At 38.9% G+C, this 25,693-nt stretch overlaps 1 protein-coding gene across 3 annotated transcripts; it reads left to right on the forward strand.

Moving 5' to 3' along the window:
- Window positions 1-22,064: 22,064 nt before the first annotated feature.
- On the forward strand, window positions 22,065-25,467 carry Mpk (phosphomevalonate kinase). Of its 3 annotated transcripts, none has more exons than XM_089736562.1 (4): window positions 22,065-22,252; window positions 22,951-23,055; window positions 24,192-24,388; window positions 24,919-25,467. In XM_089736562.1, the coding sequence occupies exons 2-4, from the start codon at window positions 22,976-22,978 to the stop codon at window positions 25,200-25,202; spliced, it is 561 nt and encodes a 186-aa protein (XP_089592688.1). In that variant the 5' UTR covers window positions 22,065-22,252; window positions 22,951-22,975; the 3' UTR covers window positions 25,203-25,467. The 3 variants fall into 3 exon arrangements, with proteins under 3 accessions (XP_089592688.1, XP_028027576.2, XP_028027577.2); XM_028171775.2 differs by lacking the exon at window positions 22,065-22,252 and adding an exon at window positions 22,562-22,715; XM_028171776.2 differs by lacking the exon at window positions 22,065-22,252 and adding an exon at window positions 22,618-22,763.
- Window positions 25,468-25,693: the final 226 nt, after the last annotated feature.

Below are 25,693 nucleotides of genomic sequence, written 5' to 3' on the forward strand. Positions count from 1 at the left end.
CCCACGGTATGGGCTGGCCAAAGAGAGTGACGGGGCTAACGGCGGAGGTGTTTGCGCGCCTATTAGGGAGTGGGATGCTCGAAGTGGTATTCGGAGGGCGACCCCTTTTGAAGAGCACCGCTGTGCTTTTCGTGGGGTTGATGTCGATGCGCCACTTCCGGAACCACTGTCCCATGGTGGCTACTGCGATCTGGAGTCGCCGATGAAGCAGCGACATCTTCCTACACGAGTAGTAGATAGCCGTGTCATCGGCGAAGAGCGCTAGATGGGTCTCCGGAGACCGGGGTATATCATTGATATACAAACTAAATAATAACGGGGAGAGCGCGGAGCCTTGCGGGACTCCGGCAGTCAGTTGACGGGGACGAGAACGAGTTCCCTCTACTCGATATCGAAACGAACGGTTCGACAAGAAGTCTCGTATGATGAGCACGAGTCTGTCTGGCACTCCCATGTTGTACAGTTTGTAAATTAAACCGTTGTGCCAGACTTTGTCGAACGCCTTCGCGATGTCGAAGAAGAGGGCGCCGGTCGGGATTTGTTTACGCCTATTTAGTCCTATCAGGATGTGCTCCGCGAGGCGGTGCACTTGTTGTACGCACGAGTGTTTAGAGCGGAATCCGAACTGTTCGTCTATGAGAATTTTGTTCGCGGTAACAAAATCCCAGAGGCGTTTCCTAAGGAGCCGTTCGTAAATTTTTCCTATCGTCGGGAGGAGACTAATCGGACGGTAACTAGAAGTTTCGTTTGTCGGTTTGCCCGGCTTATGTATACCGATAACGTCCGCTTCTTTCCACACCGCGGGAAAGATGCAGTGCGTCATAGCGGCATTTAAAATTGTAGCCAACATTGCTATCAGTTGGACTGGCAAGAGTTTTAGCGCGCGGTTGCGGATGCCGTCGGAGCCGGGTGCCTTCCTAGGTTGGAGGTTGTGGATCGCGTCTCTAACTTCGTCAGTGGTAATGGGGGGTAACGCGTCCGAGGGCGGCAGGGAAGCTCTGCGCTCGACCTCCCTGTCGACTAACTCGGTGTGTTCGGGGTCCGCGTGTTGAGTGCTGGTGGTGCACTGCTCTTGCAGTGCATCGGCCAGCAGCTCAGCCTTGTCATCGTCATCGAATGCCGGTGGTTGGCCTGAAGGGCGTACGAGGGGAGGCATAGTAGCGGTAGTTTCGGATTTGAGAGTCCTAGCTAGTCGCCAGTATGCTTGGTGGGAGGGCGCGAGTTGTTCTAAATAACTATGCCAATTATCGTTACGCGCGTCACTTAGGCGGGAGTGGACTTCGCGTTGTAGACGACGCATCCGAATCCGGTTTGAATGCGTGGGAAGACGATCGTAGGCCCGGATTGCCGCGTTCCTAACTCTTAAGAGATTCCTAAGTTCGGAGGACAGTCTGATGCGGTGGAAGCTGTCCTCCACATCGACTTCTTTTGAAGATCTAATGATCGCGGAAGAGATGTGATCGGTAATGATGTTTATGGATTCGACGGTGTCCTCGGGGGATAGATTCGAATCCGGGCCGTAAGGGAGGATTGGCGGAGCGGCTTCGGCTAGGCACGTGCCCAGCTTATTCCAATCCACCATGGTCCTCGTAACAGTGGCTGGGTTGTGAGGGCGACCGAGCTGCATAAGGACAGGTCGGTGGTCTGAGTCGAGCTCTGACAGTGCTTCGATGGAACGTAAGCGCAGAGTTACGTTCCTAAGCAATGCCAGGTCTATAGTGCTCGGACGGAGCGCGATGTTATACGGATAACATGTTGGAGTTGGGGGACCGACTACTTCAAAAGTGAGGTCGTCTATAAACGCGTCGAGACGCCTACCGTTAACGTTCGTACGATGGCAGTTCCACCTAGTGTGGTGGCAATTTAAATCGCCTGCCAGGATGACGGAGTCTCCCATGCCAAACAGTGACTCGATGTCACTGCTCAGGAGGGGCTTGTCCGGGGGGAGATAAACGGATGCGATGACGATCGGCTGGTGTCCCGACAGCGAGATACGGCACACTGACGCCTCGATATGTAAGAGCGAGGGAGTATCGAGAGGAACAACGTGCAGAGCCCGCCTATAGTAAATGGCAGTCCCGCCTTTGGAGGCGGTGAGTCTGTCATTCCTAACCATGACGTAATTCGCGACTTTCGGGTCACGACGCGAGGGCTTCAGACAGGTCTCCTGCACTAACAAAATATCTACAAGATTATCGCGGAGGAATTCGAAAATTTGATCGCGTTGCCGCGCGAGTCCGTTAGCATTGTAGAATGCTAACGTAAGGGAATACGGTTTTTCTCTACCTTTTTGCGCCATTGATTACCGGTAAAGAATTTTTATAACGTGCGAGACACGGACTCGTAGACGTCCATGTGATCGAAAGCGGCCGCGAGCCGCTGTTCGGGGGTTACCGACCTACGGATAGCATCTGCGAACGATCGCAGACGGTCAAAGTTTACCGCGGTGACGAAGTCGCGCACGAGCGCGAAGTCGTTGACGGCAGAGGGTTGCGGGGGGCGGTACGCGGGCGCGGGGCGAGGTGCGAGCAGGGGCTGAGGCGCGTGACGTGTCGCAGGCGGGAGCTGGGGTACGTTTTGTGTTCCCTCCTTCGTATACGGCAGCGGTTTTTTCCACGCCGAGACGGTGGGAACCGCAGCCGGTACGAAGGCTGGTTTCGGCACTGAAGGCGCCGAAGTCTTTGGGTCGACGGTTCGGGGGGCTGGGTGGTTCAGGCGTTTACGCGGAGCCCTAGGACATCCGCGGTAGTTTGCCGGGTGCCCTTGCTTAAGGCATAGGACACAGCTTGGGGGTTCCGTCGCGGTTTCCCTAACACGCGAACATTCTGTGGTTGCGTGATCGCCGAGGCATTTCACGCAGCGGGGGCGCGCGTGGCAATTACGCGCTGAGTGGCCATAGAGCTGGCACCTGTGGCACTGCCCGGGAGTACCACGTTTATGGGGGGCTTCGATGGTGACCCCGGAGAGGCCGCATATCGTTTTGAGACATGAGATTCTTTTCTTTGCCTCCGGGGTTGATTCTAGCGCGACGAGAATCATATTGTACGGCTGTCTGCCGCGTCCGCTGTGCATCCGGTGCACACTAATTATTGGGAGGGACTGACCGATCAGATCCTCCTTTACGTAGTCTATGTCGAGTTCCTTGGGGACTCCACGTATCACTACGCGGAGTTCGCGGTCCTCCTGAAGAGCATAGGTGTGATAACCTATGTTCTCCTTTCGGAGGTAAGCAGAGAGGGCCCTATGGTCGCCCGGCGTTGCGACCTTAATCTGAATCCCATGCGCGACGTTACGCGCATGGGTATAATTAATTTTGTTGGCCTGAAGGGCCTGGGATACGCGATTCCACGCTGACTTCTCCTGGAGTATCAGCGGGGGCGGGACAACTGTTTTAGGCGCGGGTGCGGTTTTTGGGCGCGGCGGTGGGATTACGCGGCGGGCGGAGTCCGACTCTGGCGTTACGACTACCTGCGGTCGGGAGGCGGTCGCGGACTTGGTTTGCTTCGTCATGGAGCTCCGGGACTCCACGACGCGAGTACGCTTTTTACCGCGCGTTACAGTTTGGAACCCATCCGAGGTTCCGGGTTGAGGGCTAGTCGCGGACTCGAAGTCCATCTCCGATTCGGTATCGGAGCCTGAACTAGACGCTATTGAGGTCGCGACGGACGAAACTGACGTGATTGACGCGGGCGCGGGGGTAGCGGGGGCGGGGGCGTTAGACGCTACGGCGGCGGCGTGCGTACGTGCGCTTGAACACGGACCGGCGGCGGGGCACGCGAGGCATGCCTGCGAGGCATGTTTGGCGACGGCGGCGAGAGATGCGGGGGGAGAATAACTACCAAATGAGGCCCTATAGGCTTCGAATTCGGGCGCGATTGACGGATATTTTTCCCGAATGAAGTCGATGAAAAGTTTTTCCTCCATCTTTACGTGATTTTCGCCCGGGGGGGCGGCCCCGGGACTTAAACACGCGCTCGCCTTGCGGCGAGGCCCCTGCGTCGGTAACACTAAATTGGCCGAAGCGATTCTAGGAATTTTAGAAATTTTAGTGAATAGAACAAGTAGAATAGAATTAGAGTGAATAGAACTACTGCACAGTTCCCGGGCGGCAATGCCTTGCAATTAGGCGCAGGTACAAATTCCGAGAAACACTTGGGCCACAGATGTGCCACGAACAATGATCTATTATCACCGGTAGTCACTTCCGACAAAACAATGAGCACGTCCACGCGCGTCGGTTGCTCAAATCGGAATGATAGGTACTAAGCGCTTCATCAAGATTTCTTATGTACGATTGTAGGTGCCTTTCTAAGAAAAACAATTGCTATCCGATCACTTTAGGTACCTAAATGGGATTTACAGAGGGTATATCTCACTAGGCAGGACTAGGTTCCCTTCTTAGGCAAGTTTTTACGGTCTAGCTGGTTACATCTGAAAAAACCATCCATCTAACGATCTAATAACAATTTTCTTCAGTATTTTATTTTATAGAGTTTCTTATAACACTCAATGTAGTTAATTGTTTAATCGAAGCACACAGAACATAATAATATGTAGGTACTAGTCATCAAAAATTTAAATTATCCAATGAATGAAATATAAAAAGCGAGCAATTTAAAAAATACCGACTATAATATTGTAGTAATAAAAAACGAACACAACATTATTGACACAACTTAGCGGAGTAAAATGAGAAACAAAACAAAGGCGCCTACGCACGAGTTTTTGTTTCTAAATTGATTTACCTGCTCCAACTAGTTTTTTTTTTTTTTTTTTTTTTTTACTTAAGGTAGGTATAAATAAAAGTTTTTAAAGAAATGTTAACGCGTTAAATAATTGTTCCGTTACGGATCGGATGTTTTCGACGAATTCTTGCTTGGCAATAAAAATTCGAGACCAATCCTCGCGTCAACAACAGATTAGTTCGACAGAATGTTAAACTCTAAGGTTGAACTGTAATTACACGGCCCGGCTTCCATTACGCGTCGAGTACGTTTTGATCTGTCTCGAACTTAATAACCAATTATCAATGTCGATGACTCTTTGAATAACGAATTAGTTCGAGAATCCGTAGTTAGGTTAGGTTAAATAACAATTTACTCATTCGATATTTATGTCGGGTAGTTTATGCGGGCACTAAAAATAATTCTCACCAAATACAATCGATTAATGTTTCAAAGGAGTAAAAGGAACTGGTTCTACCGGCGCACCGAGTGATAGGTACGTGGTTGTTTTTTATACGAGACTGTGTTGAATGGCGAGTCCCGGCTACCGGACGAGCGCGCCTTATCGGCCGCCTGACCACCCGACCGACCCGACTAGGTAATGCGACCCGTCTCGATACACTCGTCTTTTTCTTGTAAGCTCCGCTTTTTCGCGTTTCGGCCACTTTCGAGAATTTAGATCGCTTCCAGTTGCGATAATTCTCCGCTTTGGAATTTTATTTAAAAATATTTCTCGCAACAGCCGGGTCGGTCGGTCGGGTCTCATGAATTTTTATGAACACATTGTTTCCATCACCTCATAAAAGTTTGTTATTTGCGTAATCAATTTAAATTTGGCTTCGTAATTAACGAAGAGTCCTTGCTTTAAGACGGTTTCGACGCGTAGGTAGGTAAGTAGTTGGGACGAGATCGTTTGTCAGGCACGTTAGTTAAGTGCGAGGAGCAGGAAAGCCGCGAGTCGCGACCCGAGCCTCGCCATTAGCACCGCGCATTCAATAATAATGAACGAGCCGCACCGAAATATCCCCTGTTTACACCCACTCGCTCGCTCGCTCCGCCGCCGCACCGACCGACCGCATTTTATTTTTTCGCTGTCGCACATTTCGCCGTCATAGCTATTTCCACTCGAGGCATTATACGCGTTCGTGTGTGTGTGTCAGTCCACGTGGACTGCTTCGATGTCAGTGAGCAGAAACCGTTGAATGCGGCCCCCCGATTGGTGGAAACGATGAGATCGCTTATTAAGGGTGGAGTTACACGCGTTTTCGTGCTGTGATTGGTTGAACTGAAGCGCGGAACGTGCGCTATTGGTGGAGTGGATTTTTATAAGAGCGGTAGTCCACGTGGACTCGTTTATCTATTCAGACGCCGGCGGCGCGGTCGCGGGGAGAGGCCGGGGGGTATACGGGCAATCAGTAAAGGCGGGAGGAATACGGCCATATTTATAAGAGCTGCGGGGATGCAATCACGAAGCGGCGCGGGGGTGGCGGGCCGTGGGGGGAGGCGGCGGCCATTTTGAGGGCAGCTCTTTTTATTCGTTTTTCGCGCGCGCGGGGTGCGTCGTCGTCGGCGGGAGCGCACCGTGCGCTAATTGCGGGGGTAATGAGGGCGCTCGACTTGGCTCACTCTATTAAACTCGCTCGAGGCTCTGGGTATCGACTGCCTTATTGATTTGTCGTTAATCGTAGCGCGATGTAGAGTGTTAGCTCTACTGTAAACACAGCGCCCGACGGGATGCTGACACGGAACCTCCGCACAAATTGAATTAGAATAGTTACTGTCTAGAGCCTCGAAAGTACGTATACTACGCTGCTTACAGACAGACAGCGCTGACCCACAACGGCAGGCCACCTGTATTTCATTATTAACGAATTAACTTCGCCGACTGTGTATTTACTTTAATCGGGTTCCATACAAACTACAGCACGAACAAGTATGCGTACTATTGAGTTATATATTACTCACAACAAAAGTGGTTGGCACTAATGTTTTTAATTAACCATGAAACTCATTAAGGAGGTGCGTACTAATAATACATATACACCTAATTGGTATTAGAAAATAGCAGATAGATATAATAGGAGATATAGATAAAATGATATATAAGATAGATAGATAAGACGTAAAATACAACGTGAAAGATTTGAAAAAAGAACTTAATCGAATGATAAATCGAGCATTTGATTGCAGTATTCAATTATCTTAGCTTTGGAGCAACGTGTCTAAATACCTATGGGCTTTGATAACCACTGGACATTAAATGGACTGTGAACTCGCATGCCCATATGATAAGAAACGAGGATACTATGAGAAGCTGATTGTGATTAGATGGGTCCTATCAGCCAGTCTGATGATGGTTATTTGGCGTACTTACGAAAATTATAAAAAAAATGTGAACTAAAATCCATATTTAGATAAACATAGACAAAATTGTTAAGCTTCTCTGCTTGTCGACAGATTACTTTTTTTTGTTGTTTTGTAGCTATTGGAGCACTGTTATAAATAAAAAAATAGTCACTCTTTTATCGAAATGTATAGAAAATAACAAAACAGTTTTAAGATCTCATGCATGAGTCTAAATCTTGAGCTGTCAGTTATTAAGGTCGAATTTTGATCGTTGGGCGAAAACTAGTATTGTAAAGGAAAACCCAATAATTAATCTTCACAGTACTACACTTGCATGGTATTATATTATGCCTGTCTTATACATCAAGAGCTTCTAAAACACCGATACCAAACTCATAGGACAATTCTCGTGATATAGGTAGGTAGTGATCCAAGCAAAGCACCAACTAGTCCAATGATCTATTATTACACCGAATATGTTACTAAAAGACACGCATCCAGGGCTATAAAAAACAAATACTTGTGTCACTAATAACATAATAATCATAAACAGGAAATTCGAACTGAATATCTATCTGAATGGATGGATATCTATAAAAAAATTACTAACTTATCTGCATCGGAATTTATTGATTAAACTATGGACAAAATTCCATTTTTAAACCAAGGCTGTCTAAAAGGGATTTCTATGCACAAAAATTCACGGAATACTCAAAAATCAATTGATAAAAAATAGCGTAGATATTTTTAAATACGGAACTTGGAATCCATTTAGGGGACTCAATATTTAATTACAGGAGTTTTAACAATATCAAGAGTACTTGTTCAACCTTCCACTAGAAATTTAAGAAAAAGAAACAAATCCTGTTTAGGTAGATGATTATTGCTGTGTTGAATTTATTTTTAAGCTTTTGGGAGTTAGTGTTTAGGCATATAGGCACTTAACCGAAAAAACAAAAGCTCTCTGTGGCGATAATTACCTACCCACATTCGCGTTACATTGTTTTCGAGTGTCTGTTTTGCTATCGGCAGTTTGCGATTCGTATTTCTCTCATCTTATATCTCATGTCTAACGTTTTTTTATTAATTTATTCAAAAAACCTAAAATATAATCTTTTTAAATGTTTTCTGGATTATTCTATGGAGCATCGATTTTATTATATTAGAATATTAGGAGTTGCACTGCATACTGAGAAAAAAATTAATTCAAATACCAAAACTGAATACCTTACCAAGAACTTAAATAAAATTATCTTTAATATACCAGACGCTTCTGCTAAAGTCGTAAAAATTTTGTTCCCTTCTGGCTTCTAACTACATATAGGTACCTACTCGAATATAATTTGAGATTACAGAACTTCATTGTGAATTAAAGATTACTTTGAACAAAGCGTATTATACGGAGTAGGTTTTAAGATATGGGAACTAAAATGAAGTTTGAAAAAATTGTAATCGCAATGCATGCTAGTCAAAGTACTCGTTGGGCAATTATAACTTTGTGTAAAATTACGAAATAGCAACATATATTTTTAGTTTGTAATTGAAAAAAAAAATCTGGCCAGTTTGATAATACTCTCTTAACTATGACACAAAAAAAAAAAAAAAAAGGATGTCATTAAACCGACAAAGAAGCCGTAACGTCAACGAACTGCTCTTATAACCGAAATTAATATTGACTTATTAAAACTTGTACTCGAAAATACTTGTCATTTTAGTATGTTCGAATTTCGCGAGTCTATCAGAACCAATATTGTACCGTACCGTATAAGGTATGTACTTGTAAATAATTCAGTATTTAAATAAACCACGCTGTATTACGTTACTGATTAGTAACAGTATGTCCTTTGCTGGTGTTGTCAATGTTACCACACTAAAGAGAATTCCTTAAATTAAATTTCCTTTTTTTTTACGTAACCGTTAATATTAACAAAGACGATATTTGAAATTGTTAAAATTAAATCGCGTTATATCTGATATGCGTTATTCGATTGAATATTCATTATTGTATTGATTATTCGATATGAATATTCGCGATTTTTTTAAGAAAATTATGAAACGATCCTCGGCCTCGTTTGCCGAGTGGAACCTAACTGACGTAACGATATTCGACTCCCACGGAAGTCAGTTAAATCGCTTAGATTTTTTGGATGTACCGTCTCAACTCTTGAATGATATCGATGATGAAATTTTAAATAAAACTAAACTATCTATCTGTCCACCATTTTATTAGTCAAATCGCTTATCACCACGTGGGCCGTGAACCGCTCGAAAAGGTCAGAATAGACTTCTCTAGTTAGTCTATCCACAATATCGACTATATTACATAAGTCGCTACTTAATTTCAAACTAAACGAATTTAACGGTTGCATACAATTAAACGATATGTACTATCACAAAATCGACGCCTTCAGCTCTAATACTAGGAGCAGACTTAGGGACCCCGGTAACCGCACTCGTCGAACTCGGCAAAGAGGTCGACATGCAACTTAACCTAAGCATCAGCCCGCTGAGTTTCTTGCCGGATCTTCTCAGCGGGTCGCGATTCCGATCCGGTAGTAGATTCATTCGCGAAGCAGCTGCCCTTGAGCTGTTAGGTCTCCTTTAGAGGCGCTCGGGCAGCTGTTAGCAAATTCCACCCCTCCTTGCTGAGCCTTTGCTCGACAACCTGCCCTGGAGAAACTGGAGAGGCCGCCGGGCCACCAGTAATTCCTCAGACAAGAAAAAAAACTATCGCAAAATCAAAAATCTTATATCTAATCTGATAAATTTTTATTTAACTTAAGATTAAGTGCTCTTCATAGAATTTTGTAATAGACAAGCTAAAGGTAAATGAAACCACTACCTACATAATAAAATAAAATAAAACTACTTATTTATTCATTATTATTATTATTATTTTATATATTTTTCTGGAGGCCGTCGTTATGGCAACACTTTCCGTGCGTGGGTATGACGAATCATTCGGTGCAATAACGTATTTGTTTACGAAGCACATCTGTTCTATGTTAATGTAACAAGACTTGTACAATTGCGACGTCGACTACTTGAATTAGGTTATTGTTTTACGATTAGTACTAAGTACGTATCTCACTCATATTAATTAATTGAAACGGTGAAAAACCTTCGTACTTAGAAGTGGAATTGGAGATATGTCTTCAAAGATTTAAGGCCGGAGTAAATATTAAGCAATTCAGACTCAACCTCACGTCTTAAGATAGGTCTCATTACTATGCGACCTATGTGACATATGACCTACATAGTAAGAAAACCTTCTCCCTAATCGTAGTTAGCCTAAGGGGCTATTTCAGCTACGCGCGGACAGGTAGGTGAGCTCACGTACTCAACATGAGAGAATTGCTAACACTAGCCCTAACAAGAGCAATGCTTTGCTGAATCTACCATCCGATCGAAATCGCCACCCACTAAGTAGATCCGGCGAGGAACTCAGTGGGATCTATCCATGTGGTAGGTTACACGGCGAACTCTTCGTCGAAAAAGGACAGGTGCTTGAAGAGCTTGAAAGCAACGAGAGCGGATCATGTTGGAAGACATATTTTTGTTGCGGCTTCACCTTGCCCCGTCTAGGTCCGATTTGTAATTAGTAGCCACGATAAGAGGGTTATCGTGTCGCGCCGCTTTATCAAAGTTCGAATATAATGTATCTCCGAGTGATGTAAACGAAGTGGCCAAGTTACACCGAACAAGTGCTGTGTGAACACAATGCGAGCTGCATGTGTGTGCGTGTGGGCTGACGGCGGCGCAACTGTGTCAATTGGAAGCAATTGTCGCCATCACTCATTGTACTCCCGACGACGTACGGAGCCCGTGATGCTGGACAGGTTACATATTAAACACTGATCGAATGCATAGCTTTCGCCTTTTGCGGAAATCAAAACTATATAGTAGGGGTGTAAAACGTGATTTATGTCATAATATTTTTTAAAGATTCATCTTTGTTGACATACCAATAAAGTTCCTTTTCACTTGAAATGACCAATAAAAATTTGATACTTTTTTATAGTTTAATTAAAAAAATTAGGTTATATAGTACAAGCTATGAAATTCACTAATATGTAAGCATCTACGAACCGCTTTCTCTAAAGAATTTCGGCCCTAAATCTATAGCCTTTTTTTGGATCGACAACTTTGTGGCCTTATCTACTGGAAATAAGATTTAAATTACTTAGTATACATTTGGAGTACCTACATAATAATATGATGTACACGTTGATGTTATAAATTAAATTAAATAAACATTTCCAATAATTGCAAAGTCAACATCAATTAATTTCAAGGAAACGAACGTACGTGCTCAATAGTCCTAAAATAGTTTTCCCTGAAGTCCTACGGGTGTTTGTATTAACATTGCAACCGTGTTGCGGTCTCTTTGATAAATATTCAAATGTAATTAATTTGGATATTATTATAAAATTTTGTACTACAAATTCAATAACATATCTCATTAAATTAATAATCTTTAAGGAAAACTATTTGTGTAGGTAGGTAGGTAGTATAGGAGCGAGAAATACGTTAATATATTTTTAATTAGAATAATGCAGAGACTTAGTATTATTTAACTTAATACAAATAAATAATTAATAAATATCGTCCTATTTCAGTATTTATTAACGAAAAATATTTACAAGTGACAACAGTTTAGATAATTAATACTTTTAGGATCATTCCACAAAGTATCAAGTAATTACACGTGGAATAATAAGATTAGCTGTTCCACTAATCAAAGACATATTTAAATAGCTGAAATGTTAGATTTTGACATAGTTCGTACCTACTACTTGTGTCGGCGTTATATCAAAGCTTTAATACCAATTAGGTGGGATTCACAACTCATTAAGTCCTATGCTTATCAAAGAGATATAAATCCATAGATCTATAATACTAGATAACTATGTCTTACCAAAAAACCTATACACATTATTATTCAACGGAATCTTAATATGATATCAACATTAAATGCGCTCCCGATTTTTGTCGATTCGATATGTAAATGTATTTAAGTGCCTAAGTATAAAACATTCTTCACAAATACTTGCTTCTATATCTTTGTATCTTAAACTTTACTTTTCTCCTGATCCAGTGTCATCGCTGGCCAATTACAGTTCTCAAGTTTTCTGAGACCAGTCGACACCGCGTCATAGCATCGATATAAAAAACAACAAGCTAGCTAACTAACAAGTTAATGCGAGTTCTAAACTAGTTATTATCGATACATTTTTAGATGGTAGGTAAACTTTTATTACTGCGATGCATAAACAACAAATGGAGTGTCCCTATGGTACACTAGGGACGGGATTAATCGATAGGGATACCCAAAACCACGATGGATATATGACATCAGATTAATCTTGGGGCCATAGTTGTCCAAAACTGAAGAGGATAGAGCTCAAACGATCTCTCTTTGAGCTCTTGTTGCCAGGCCTATGAACAAAAGGCACGCGGAACTTCTTGAGATCTGGTAAATCAGTTGGTTAAAATTATCCCATTGTCGGTAAAAAAATACTTGTATTATTCTTTAATTGTCATCAACTACCTACAAATTAATTGGCACTCGATAAACATCTACATTTTTCATTAATGTTTTAGACACAACAAAATTTTAAATTAATTTGAAAACAAGTACAAAAGTAGTACAATAATAACGTTGAAAAGAACAGAAAAGATTAAAAATAAAACTGAATATTAAACGTTTCGCTACGAATCGAAATAGAGCATCGCGATCTACTACTGAATACCCGTAATCGTGGACGTGTACATTAAACAATGAAGTGAAGTGTAACAATTGAGTAGTTTGAATAGCGTTGCCAGTACAATGGAACGCGGCACGGCGCCGACTACGATATGAAATTTCATTAACGAGGGTCGACTCCACAAGACGGCGGGCAAACAGCGCGCGTGAACCCACGAATAATTCACACGCGAGCCCTACAAATAACGCTCCCTCGCCTACCAGTCACCCACCCCCGACTAGGGCTGTCCTATTTCGGATTCTTTTCGATTGTCCTTAATATTCTGTTAGGCCGTGAAGCGTGGAAACGTGACGCGTTATGTCATCCATAATAATTTTTTATCTCTAAATTATGTTGTCAATTGTAAAAGAACCTCGTTTAATTTCTATAAAAATAATCTAAACATGTTTATAGTATGTGTCAGTGAATTATACGAAAGTACTTCAAATGGGATATCACATTAATGATTTGATTGGGACAAATGTATGGTTGATTTTTTTTTCACTTGGCTTATTATGGGTATTTAAGCATAAGCTCGACTTATGCTTAAATACCACATGGCTTTTGGCCCACGATGAGACGTAAGAATCACAATGGCATTTCTAAAACTTTCTTTTATAATCTTCAATATATTATTGCCTCGTAATTTAAATACAACTAGCTTCAGCTATAGTGTGGGGAACTAGTACCAGTGCTTAGTACGCTAGGAGCTTAGGTTTGAAAGTGAGAGTGCTGCTACTAAGAAGGGATGTTAAGGAAACAGTAACAATAGCCCGAATATGCTTTTGTTGATTCGTAATAATAGCCGGATAGTGTTATCGTGAATATTCACAGATCACAACTACCTTTGAAAAACCAGTAATCCAGATCTAGACACGATGATGTCTGAACGAATCACCATACGAACGAACACATAAAAAAGCTTTGAATTAGATTCAGCTGTTTACATTTCTATACCGATCTCATTGGTTCAATTTTAGAATACTTAGTGCGAGTAATAAATACGCTATTACGATAAGAACAAAAATGCATTTAAAAGAGCTGTACCTAGTTTATTTATCAGCATAGTGCTGTATTACCTTTTAAGTCAATATGATAGTGGTTTCTTACCGGATCAACATGTTATACTAGTCTGTCAATAAATTCTATTAGTCGAACACCATAAAAGGACACAAACCCCGACAACAGCCATTAGGAAATATAAATTTGAATACTAATCGAATTTAATAGTTATTGAGACATTAAAAGTAATTGACAATAAAACGATTTGTGTTGCGAATGCGCACGACTGATGCGATAACCGTATTTTGAAAATTTTGAGTTGATTTCAACGTCATTCGCATTTATTAAAAAAAAAAGAGTCTTCAATAAGAATTCTTTAAATATAATCTAGGCTTAAAAAAAAAGAAAGATCCATTTCCAAATTTAAAACGAAACGAAAAAAAGACAAGAAACACAAAAGGTAATGGCACCCAAATTTCCAATGCAATATTTATTACAGCCAAAAAAAAAAAACAAAAACGTTGAGAGCCCTAAACAAACCCTCTATTGCCGCAAACTGAGTTATTTATCGCCCCTCCCCGTACCGGGGACAGGAAATACCCGCACGTATTTTTACTGCCGCCGAAGACCGCTAAACCCTAGCGACATCTCTCGGGGGGCGAACGTGTAAACCGTAAACTTGGAACGAGTTTAACTATTTTATTTGTCACTATAGCTAATCTTTAATGCTTTTTACGCTTTCAATTACAGTTAGATGGGGCGTCATCGTTTGGCGCGTAATTGTATTTTTATATTTCGTTAATGAGTATTAAAAGCGATGTCCTAAGAATACTAGTAACTTAATTTCCTCTCAATTTTATAGAGTTGATCGTTTAGGTAGGTTAATAAAAGATTGTCTAATGTCAACTTTAAATTTCGGGCAAACGAGACCACAGATTAAATATATATTTTCTAAACTCGAATAGATATTGTCATGCCAATTAAGACGAACATCTTCGACAAACATAAAATATAACACTTAAGCGTGTTCACGTAATTAATAACGTTATGTAAGGTAAGCCACGGTTTCTATTTTCGTCGCATCAACGTCGAATCTTACTGGTGGCAGGGCCTCTTGTGAGTCCGCACGCATCCATCACCCCGCCTATTTCTGCCGTGAAGCAGTAATGTTTTCGGTTTGAAGAGCGGGGCAGCCGTTGTAACTATTATGAGACCTTAGAACTTACATCTCAAGGTGGGTGGCGCATTGACGTTGTAGATGTCTATGGGCTCCAGTAACCACTTAACACCAGATGGGCTGTGAGCTCGTCCACCCATCTAAGCAATAAATAAATAAAATATCTCTATCTATATCGGTGTCATTCAACTCCGTTTAAAAATAGCACTGAAAATACATTCGGAATGGAAATCAAAGCATCCCCACGTCCTCATTACAGGATAAAGTCTTCCCCCAAATAATTGACGTAATAAATACTGTGCGTGTCACTGAGTAATGACACGGACGTTTTGTGCTGATGTCGATATTATTATTTGCGTCAAAATTTAAATGCTTAGGGGAAGGAAAATGAACACGAATGAAAAAAATTAACCTTAATTATCTATTGAAATGTGGATATACATTAGTTTTATTATGTTTAATAAGATTGGATTTTCTTGTTTTAAAATTATTTCTTTTTTTATATTGTTTGAGATAAAAAAAGATGTTGTAATCGCCATATTTTGTTATAGAATATCTTTAAATAATAAAATGGTATGTGAAAGTAAGCTATGATATTCTTGACAAACTATCTTCGGACGTATACTAAAACAGTGTGTTTATTTACTCGATGTTTATAAAACAGATATACCATTCTTAAAAAATGTTTTTTTTTTCTTACTCATTATTTATGAACACAAAGCCTTTATTACCTACCTACCTCATTTTTTCATTCCTATCATTTATTGCGTATTTATTATTCATTTGTTTAATACAGAAAAAAGCAATTAATCCAGTGAGTAAAGTTTAACAACTTTTTTTAAACGTTTTTTTGCATGGTAAATGGACTTTTGAGCCAGAAGTTTAACAACATAAACTGTAATATATAAACTGTAATAAGTCCTTTAATTATTGTGCAGAATTCCAGAACGACGACGCAATTCGAAAAACTTCCAATATATATTTTTATATTCACGCCATAATTTAAAACGGCTTTAGAATAAGAGGAAACCGAATACAGGAGACGTGTTTATTTAACATGAGGAAGGAAATATTAAATCGCATAATTAGCGGTTCGAGTCGATAAGGTGCGACAACGTGACTCATTGTTTGGCTGGCACGCTGTAATATCTCAGTGTTTGTGGTCAGTATGGTTGTTTGTGAGTCAATTAGTGGCCCGGACTAACTGCGGCGTGGCCACCCACAGGAAATGGTGGTTTTATGTCCCACTTTACCAACGTATGTATTCCAGATATTTACGATGTATGTATATATTGAAATTATCCAGTTTGGTGTCAAGAAAATTGAGCTTTGTTTCTTGATGCATACGAGCCCACTTAATTTTCTGATAAATTCCCTCCGTTTCGTATATTAAACGTAACAATTAACTGATAAATGAGTCTTGATATGATTACATAATATTATTTAATAATCCTGATGGAAAATTCGATTTCTATTAATATGTTCAAATAGCTGACGTAGGCTTGAAACAAAAGAATTTGGAATGGTTCTTAAGAACGACACATTCCTGCATGTCGGTACCTTAGGTATGCGATGTTACAAAAAAAGTTTCCCCGAAATGAAACACTGAGAATCCAATATTGGCAGCGCTACATCGGATGAAAGGTACGGTAATAGTCTTATCGAAATAGAATCGTAAAAAATTAAAAACAAAATCTGCGAGCCTCCCCGTAGGTACGGCGTGCGCCCCCATTTTTTGCGGGTAGGTAACGTGTTCGGTGACACCTCTCCTGTGTCGTGTGGGTCAAGTGCGGGGGCGCTAGGGGCGCGCGTGACCGCACCGTCCCCCTCGGTTCCCGCCGGATTTGCGTTCATACAGTAAAATAAAAAGGGCGATTTGGCGCCCTCCATCGGCGCTGCCCGATTAGCGGCGCCCTGGGAAATTAAAAGTATTTTATTCGAGCATTTATTCCCTTTTTGTTTGTGTTGACTTAATTTGGGGACATATTTGTCTTACGTTATGTCGGTGCGAGGCGTGTTACGTAACTAAGATACATTGTTTTTTCTCGCACTAACATAATAAGATGTTAGTGTGTTTTATTTTAAGTATCTACTTTTATACAATACATATAATAATAGCTTATCGCCTGCAAGAAATTAAGTATGAAATTGCTTTGTTTATTTACACGCAGATTCAGACTGCCGAAATTATAATTCGATACAGTAATATAACATTTATTACTCGTGGTAGGACCTCTTGTGAGTCCGCGCAGGTAGGTACCACCACCCTGCTTATTTCTGCCGTGAAGCAGCAATGCGTTTCGGTTTGAAGGGTAGGGCAGCCGTTGTAAGGTATACTTGAGACCTTACAACTTATATCTCAAGATGGGTGGCGCATTTACATTGTAGATGTCTACGGGCTCCAGTAACCACTTAACACCAGGTGGGCTGTGAGCTCGTCCACCCATCTAAGCAATATAAAAAATAAAATAAAAAAAACATGATTCATACATAGAAATTTACTATAATTTTATCATTCAGCATAGTAAGTATGAATAGTTAATTCCGACTAACATAATAAACGAAGATTCGATCGAAAACTTTTTGATACATTATAAGGATCCCCTGACGTTGTGTAAGAACTATATTTATGTTAATTTTATCTTAAATCATGCGTTGATCGGGTCCCCTTGTTCAGAATTTATCGCGTGAAATCACTATAAACCACTGAATACACTTCATGAATTGATGAGATGACACTGATAGCGGCTCCCATAGTTTCCGAAGGGTGCGTTATTGACGTTCACATGTAGTTTTGAAAACCACACATTAAAAATGGCGGACGGACGAAGGAATTTTGTTTAATTGTGTTAGGTACATCTTATTTCGGTTTTAACTTTATTTAACTTTATTTTTTATAATAAGGCTGAATTAAATTACCATAAGGAAATAAAAAATCGCCTATCTCACTAATTCGTATTTAGATAGAAAAAACTTTATCAATAGGTATTTTCAGTTACTTAGGGAAGAATCGTTACATATTACCTAATTAAATAGCAGATCAAAGCAAAGAAACATCTGTGACGTCTAATGTAAATCAAAAATGTTATACACAACATGGTGCTTAATGTCACAAAAAAGTTGACTAAACGAAGGAATGACATAGAAATATGTTGAGTTTTTTTTTTATTCCACTCCTGACTTATTTTTGTGTTACAAATAAAAATACGTAAAAAGTTTCATGTCAAAGTTTTAATAAGCTTCGTAAGAGTCGAGGTTGTTTGAGAGAAAATCGAATTCAAATCATTCAAATTGAATGAAATCACTCCTCGTCCTTGCCAAAAATTATGTTTTAGTTTGAAAATATGCAAAAATTAGCCAATCTAATTTTTATATTGCTTAGGTGGATGGATGAGCTCACATCCCACCTGGTGTTAATTGGTTACTGGAGCCCATAGATATCTACGACGTAAATGCGCCACCCACCTTGAGATATAAGTTCTAAGGTCTCAAGTATAGTTACAACGGCTGCCCCACCCTTCAAACCGAACCGCATTACTGCTTCACGGCAGAAATAGGCAGGGCGGTGGTACCTACCCGCGCCGACTCACAGGAGTTCCTACCACCAGTAATACGATAATTTAGGTACTCTAAAACAGTCTTTAATTAAAGTGCCTTTTGTCGTATAATGGACGGACGAGATAATAATATAGTTTACGTAGTAACGGTACCTGTGTTATTTTGCCGCCATTGTACTTTTGTGCATGAAGTTGAATAAATAAATACATAAATATAGTATAATCATTAAAAGTTTCGATTGAGTGTAACTGTAGCAACTTACAATCTAAAAATATTAACAATAAACTAATTTAATACTTGACTAGGTTCGATATTAATAACCATTAAGATTAATGAAAGACATCGGATACATTAACAATGCGAATCATTTCTCTGTACGATTTACGAATCAATAAATTCAAAGAGCCGAATCACTAGACGAAATCTAATTAATAAAACGCAAGACATAAATCAGAATCGCCAACGAAAACATTCGCTCTCTAATAACGTTGCGTTCAAATCTGCGTCTAAGAGGTTTTTTTTTATTATCAAAAGCAGTCCGCATTCGGGTTTAATAAGTCGTCCTATAAATCAAATATTAGCAGCAATAAACCGAGGGAGTCCCATTTCAGCGCCACTCCGTAGGTACGAATGTTACATTATTTACAAAAGGTTTCCGATTCCAGTGGCAGCGGCCATTAGGCGGCGTGGCGTGTTGAGGTGCTCCAGAAAAACAACCCTATTCGAAAAAAAACTCCTTGGTTAGTTGGTTGCTTTCGTAATTGTTCCGGACTCCTGTTATTGTCTACCATAGTTAATTTCAAACTATTCCATCGAGTTTATTACTATCGAGTTATTAATTGTGAATTTTTAAATCTCACTTCCCGTTTTAATGTTTGAACTCGTCCATGTACATAGATTAAATTTAATACAGATAAAATATTCAAACTTAACGTCTGTGTTACGTTTAAGAACATATTTTACATCGTTCATGAGCGTGGAAACTCGAGAAGTTTGTTCCTCAAAACAACCGCTTTATGAGAGATAACGAAAAGGAGTAGTCGAGAACGCGTTAGCAATAACTTGCCCTTTTCCTTTCGTACACGTCACGCCAAGCCCCGGGGGAGCCTCCACGTAATATTTCCGGGTCTGCTGTCGACAAAAGATCCCCTTTCATTGAATCAAAAACATAATCGTAAAAGAGCTTTTAAAGAGTCGATTTGTTTCTAAGAACTTCTTTTGATTCGAGCTTCGTTAAATTTTATTTTTTTCGACGTGCTCGAGGGTAGCTGGAGATTATTTAATAATACAGGTAAACGAATCCCTTGGGTAATATCTTATACTAGTAACCTCTGTGAGTTATTTTTCTTATTTTAATTTTAAACAAGTGCTCCTATCGTTTACGTTTTTCGAGCAATGGCTCTACATAGGAACGCGTAAGTTGTTTTGAAAATGTGAAAAAATCTTTGTTTTTAAAATACCTTTTTGTTGGGCTAATGACAATTGTTAATAATATTTTTTGTCAACAGTTCTATTACATCTGTTTGTGTGGTCAAGTAGAAAAATAAAAGGGGATTATATTGCCATAGCAAAATATTACGAGCGTTGAGTGTAACGGCTGCATGCACCTCTCAGAGCTATGAAAACCTCGTGCCTCAGCACAACAGTTGACTCTCAACATGCACACATATACAGGGGGCCTACTATAAAGCCAGGAGGGTCCTGGTGTGAGGCGAGGGGGCGACACTGTGACGATGCAGTTTGCACCGCGGCCTCCTCAAACCTTCACCAACTTGCGCCCGTGTTCTTGGGAATCGTTTTAAATTCAAGAACCGCAGAATATTTTGCGTACGAAATTAGATCTTATCACCATGGAACACGATTCTATGTTGACTCACCCAGTTTTTATAAGTCGTTCTGGAAATAAAGGTCTGTGTTAACGCGACGTCTGATTTAAAACTCTACAGGTATGTGTATTAAGTTGAAACTCCTTTAACCAATACTAAAACAGCGAGCGTACTTGGTGTGAGTGCGGAGGTGAGAAATACATTAGCGGTACCGTTTTCCATTGGTCGTTGCTCCTGTGTTGATATTAAGCAGTCCACGTGGACTGGCTTCGTGGTAGCTTGTCTCGTTTCTTCAAATGGGTTTTCGCATTCTGTCCCGTTCTGATCTACAACGAAACGTGGAATGTCATGTCCGGAGTCGTTCAGAAAGTCGTGAGCGTGCATCGTGCTTCCAATTCCTTTTGCATTCCAAAAGAGCGCAAGTTATATCATCGGTTATTCATTTAAGAATTTTAATGCATTGAAATAAAGTTTATACGGAAAAATATGCTAAGGTGGTAAAAAGTACACATGGATATATAATATTGATAAGCATTTTTAAGTCAATTAAGGTTGTAAGCTAAAAGCAGTTGTTGCTACATTTAAATTATCGACCAGCATTCAAATAACGCCATTTTTTCGTGTCGGCACGAATTTATTTAATAGTCATATATAATAATATATGTTATACCTAGTCGCTATAATAACTCGTGGTGGGCGATGCGTTGTACTATCTACCTATATTACCGAAACTAGGTTAAGTAAATCTGATATCTACTCGTACATTTAAAGATCACGATTTCCGATCAAATATCTAATACCGTTTTCTCATGATTACATTTTTATTGAAAATTGTACAAATAATGTTTGTTATGGAATCAAAGTCAGGAATATAATGATAAGTAGAGTGAGTAGATATGTAGGTAATATAAATTTACGATAATATGCTTAACGAGTAATATTTTAAAGACTAACTTGACCATCTACCAAACTACAATATTTCGAAGCAAAAGTGTCTAAATTGTGTTACCATAGAGACGTATAAAGTAGAAAATACCCTTTTTTACTAATTAATACCAAATTCATAATAACAAATAATTTCCTTCCTACTGTACTTCAAAGTTTTATGTTTTTAACAAGTGTATAATTTACTAAAATGCCTGGCTATTAGAGACCTCTACCGACATATATCTTGAAACAATTTGTTCATCAGAGTAATAGTCAGGAATGGGATTTCTTTGTCAAATAGTTACAAAATATAATGATAGATGGCGTAAGAATAAAGAAATAATAATGAAATGAAATTTTAAAATGAATAATCTCTAGCTATAGTGAAGCTGCTATTGAAAATGGTAATTGCAAAGTAAATTCTAACAAAGATAAACATTTCAGTTTTGTTAAACTAAAACTTTATTTACATACTTATTTTGTTGAAAACTAATGCGAATGAGTCTACATGCAAAGGGGATCGGTTTACATGTTGTTAGTAGCATAATAAACTTAATATTAATAATAGTTCTAGTAATGACAAATAGTGGTTTATTTAATTTTAAGCCCATTCATACATGGAAATAAGAAGTAATCAGTCAATTTTTATTTATTTAATTCAGTATTTTCTTGTGTCTAATTGTAATTGCAAAAAACTCAACTTAAATGGGTGCAATTGTAGAGTATTGCCTGATTTGTTGTTGTTGTTTAAGGATATAAAGCTTCCAGGTGAGGCATAAGGCTTCAAGAAGAAGCCATACCGATCGGCCTTCGGCTATGCGCTTTGCTTCGGTTCCGGCTAACCTGATTGTCTTCATCTCCGCTGCCAGGTTCGCCTCAGGTGGCTTGGTACTGGGGTGCCAGTCCAGAGCTTGCCTCGGGACGTATCTGAGTTTTCTCCATAGAGTAAGTGGTTTTCTCCTAAGAGTGTTGCCTTATTTAATCGAATTGTTTCTAGCATAGATTATACACTTAAGTTTCTAGGAAGACATTCTGACCAGTCCTTAAAAAAAGCTGCAGTTCAGTTCTTATCGAGTTTACCTCGGAAGTTTTTATGAGTATTCCCAATTTCGTGACTTGATCTTTAGTTAAAAGACCTAAATAAAAGTCGTTTTAGTGAAATGGCTCCTTGAATGCGAACTAAAGTTGTGTAACATCTTACTGACATTTTAAATAAAACAAAGACGCTAAAAATTTTGTAGTAATCCACTTGAACAATTCACCACCGTACTTAATACATGTAAACGAACCTGTCAAAAACTGTTTATGGAAAAAATTGTTGCTAGGATTGTAAATTTGACATTGACAACGACAGCCGCGTTCCCGATTTTACAGATTACAGGTGTCGTTTTACTTCTATGTCAAATAGGTAGGTAGCAAAATAAATCAAAACACAAATAAACAAATCAAATAAAGGGTAATTATCAATAAGTATATTTCGTTTTTCTATCGATGTTTTTGTTGGTACATTGAAGTATAATATAATTATTCTATTATTTAGGTTGATTCTGTGTGAAATCAACAAATCTATTACTGTGAATCTAAAAAGCAAACAAGTTCCATTTCGGACAACATTTACATTATAAAAATACTTTCCATTTAAGCCTGTTCCTGTTGATTTTCGGGAAGATGTCTCCAAAAATTATCTTGTTATTCAGTGGTAAAAGGAAGTCTGGAAAAGACTTTTTGACTGATCATTTAAGACACATGTAAGTTTACCTACATACTTTTATTAAAATTTCCTGTTCCCCTGATTAATTTTTAAAATTTGTAATACATGTCTTTTTTCATAATCCAAATCTTAATGTAAAGTCACAAACTTCAAAATTGAACAATGTATAAACAGGATGTGTGATTCCAATCTCCAATGAATTATTTATTTGTTTATAACTGCTGCTTCTTAAAATATTTACAAGCTTCATGTAAAATACAGAATATTCTAGAAATTTACACACAGTTTGTGTTTATTAATGTTTGTTGTTTATCAATGTTTGAAATATCATTTAAATTTTGGTACCAAGATGCTTTTTACATTCTGCACAGATGCTATTCCTGCCATAGAGCAGTAATACATTTAGGTGGGCAGACGAGACCATCATTAGACAAAATAATTGAGATTTAGACTTCATGTCTTAAAGTTGGTGACAGTGTTAACCCTGTGGTATATATGAGCTTCAGTAGTCTCTAACACCATAAGGTTGCAGACTTTATGCACATATTTAGCCTATTTATTTGAAAAACCTTATCTACCTGATGATGAACAGTTTCAATTACAGAAATCAGCAATATCAAGCAAAGTTTATCAAAAAATCTCAAGCAAAGCCTCCCACATGCTCTTTTCATGTTATAAAGTTTACTAAAGACCTACAGTTTATATGATTAAATTAACATGTTGAACGCCAGACCAGAAGCCATGTTTAGCCTAGTGGGCCATTGTGGATACCCTGTCACTAACAAAAAGTCAGGTTCAGGGAGTCATGATGGACACTGTGTATCTGCCATTTGAAATATCGCTAAAAATTTTTGACACTATTTGCAAAAAAACACCACAACAATTTTTGTAGGATTCTTAATATATTGGATCGGCTCTAGGGAACAGTATGCTGTAGACATATGGAGTTCAACATGTTAAAAAACTGAAAATCATAGTACTTAAGTTGTTGCTGGGAAGAGATTGCTTTTAGCGAAAAAACTGCTTATTATTGTACATGTACATCTAAACTGTTTTATTTATTTCATTCTTTCAAGGTGTGCAAAAATAATTTTTTCTTCTTATATCTGTAATTAAGCACCATGAAATTTAACAAAGAAAATTTTAATTATGACCTGCTTGTTTGTTTCTTAGTTTAGCAGATAAGTGTGAAATAATTAAAATATCTCAACCTATCAAGACTCATTGGGCTAAAGAGAAAAATTTGAATTTGAACGAATTGCTCAGTGAGGGTGAATATAAGGAACAATACAGACTGGAGATGATAAAATGGAGTGAGGAAATGCGAAACAAAGATTATGGATGCTTTTGTAAAGCAGCTTGTGAAAATGGTAAGCTTAAATATATTATGATAACTTTCACATAAACATAAAAACCGTTTGAACTTAGTTGAAAGCAAACATTTTAAACTGTTTACTTCAACCACAAGAGAAGTGGACTTGATTATTATTTTACCATACCGATAAGATTAATTTATAAATAATACAGCACAACCAAAACATCCTAACTTACTCATATATCTTACAAACTTATTCTTAACAATGCTTATCTTACAAATACAGTTTCTCGCTCACTTGTACGAAATCTAACTAGTCACCAAAGTTAAAAAATAATAATGTTCTATTATCTAGTGAATCTTGGTCATGCTCTACCATTACTACTAATGCTAATTGTGAAAAACACTGAGTTGTTGAAACTCTAGGATTTAAAATACTAACAAACCCTTCTGTTAAAATTCAATGCTCTGTAAAGTTTGAAGTGAACCCTTTCTGAGAGAGGCAGAAACAAACTTAAGGATTTCTTTTTTAATTCAATAGTATATATATATATCTATTCAAATTACAAAACTATTCTATTTCAGCTGCCATTAAACCGGTGTGGATTGTAAGTGACATTAGACGTAAGACAGATATATGCTGGTTCAAGGAGACATATGGGGACATCATCCGAACAGTGAGAATAACTGCAGACGATCGAACTAGAAAGGAAAGAGGCTTTCAATTCCAGGTTGGAGTTGATGATGCCACTTCAGAATGTGATTTGGATGATTACAATGATTGGGATGTGGTGGTTAACAATGGAGAAGGAAGGGATTCTTTAGAAGAGCAGTTGGATAGCATATTAAAATTAGTGTCTAATTTATGATTTAAATGCATAATAAATGGTTGTGTTTGCTAAATTATTTGCAAAACAATAAAATTAGCCGGAATAAGTTAATTTTATTGTTACTTTTGTGGTGGCATGAGATTTATGTTTTTTAAATAAAAGTATATTGATGAAATAAGCGCCATCTGTTGTCGAATTTTAAAACATAGTCGCTTCCGTTTTTTATTTTACAATTACAAAACTAGCTTTACAATATAGTGCATGGTTATAGACATTGTCTAAAGAGTAAATTTATATTTTGGCATAGTTTTGTTTCATTTATTAATAGGGACGCTATATCCGTAGAGTAATTTACGTTTTCAAAATTGGTTACATAAAAAGCTAACAGATGGTCCCACGATGTGCATCATTTGATTTTCTTTGTAAAATAACATAAATGGTAAATAAATACATAAATGATCTGAGATGTATTTGTTGTCTCGTTTGCCTGTACTATGTTTCTGGCAATTATCATATAGGAGTAAATTCGA

This window comes from Bombyx mandarina, chromosome 21 (assembly GCF_030267445.1).
Source record: "Bombyx mandarina strain Sakado chromosome 21, ASM3026744v2".
NCBI classification, from domain to species: Eukaryota; Metazoa; Arthropoda; class Insecta; order Lepidoptera; family Bombycidae; genus Bombyx; species Bombyx mandarina.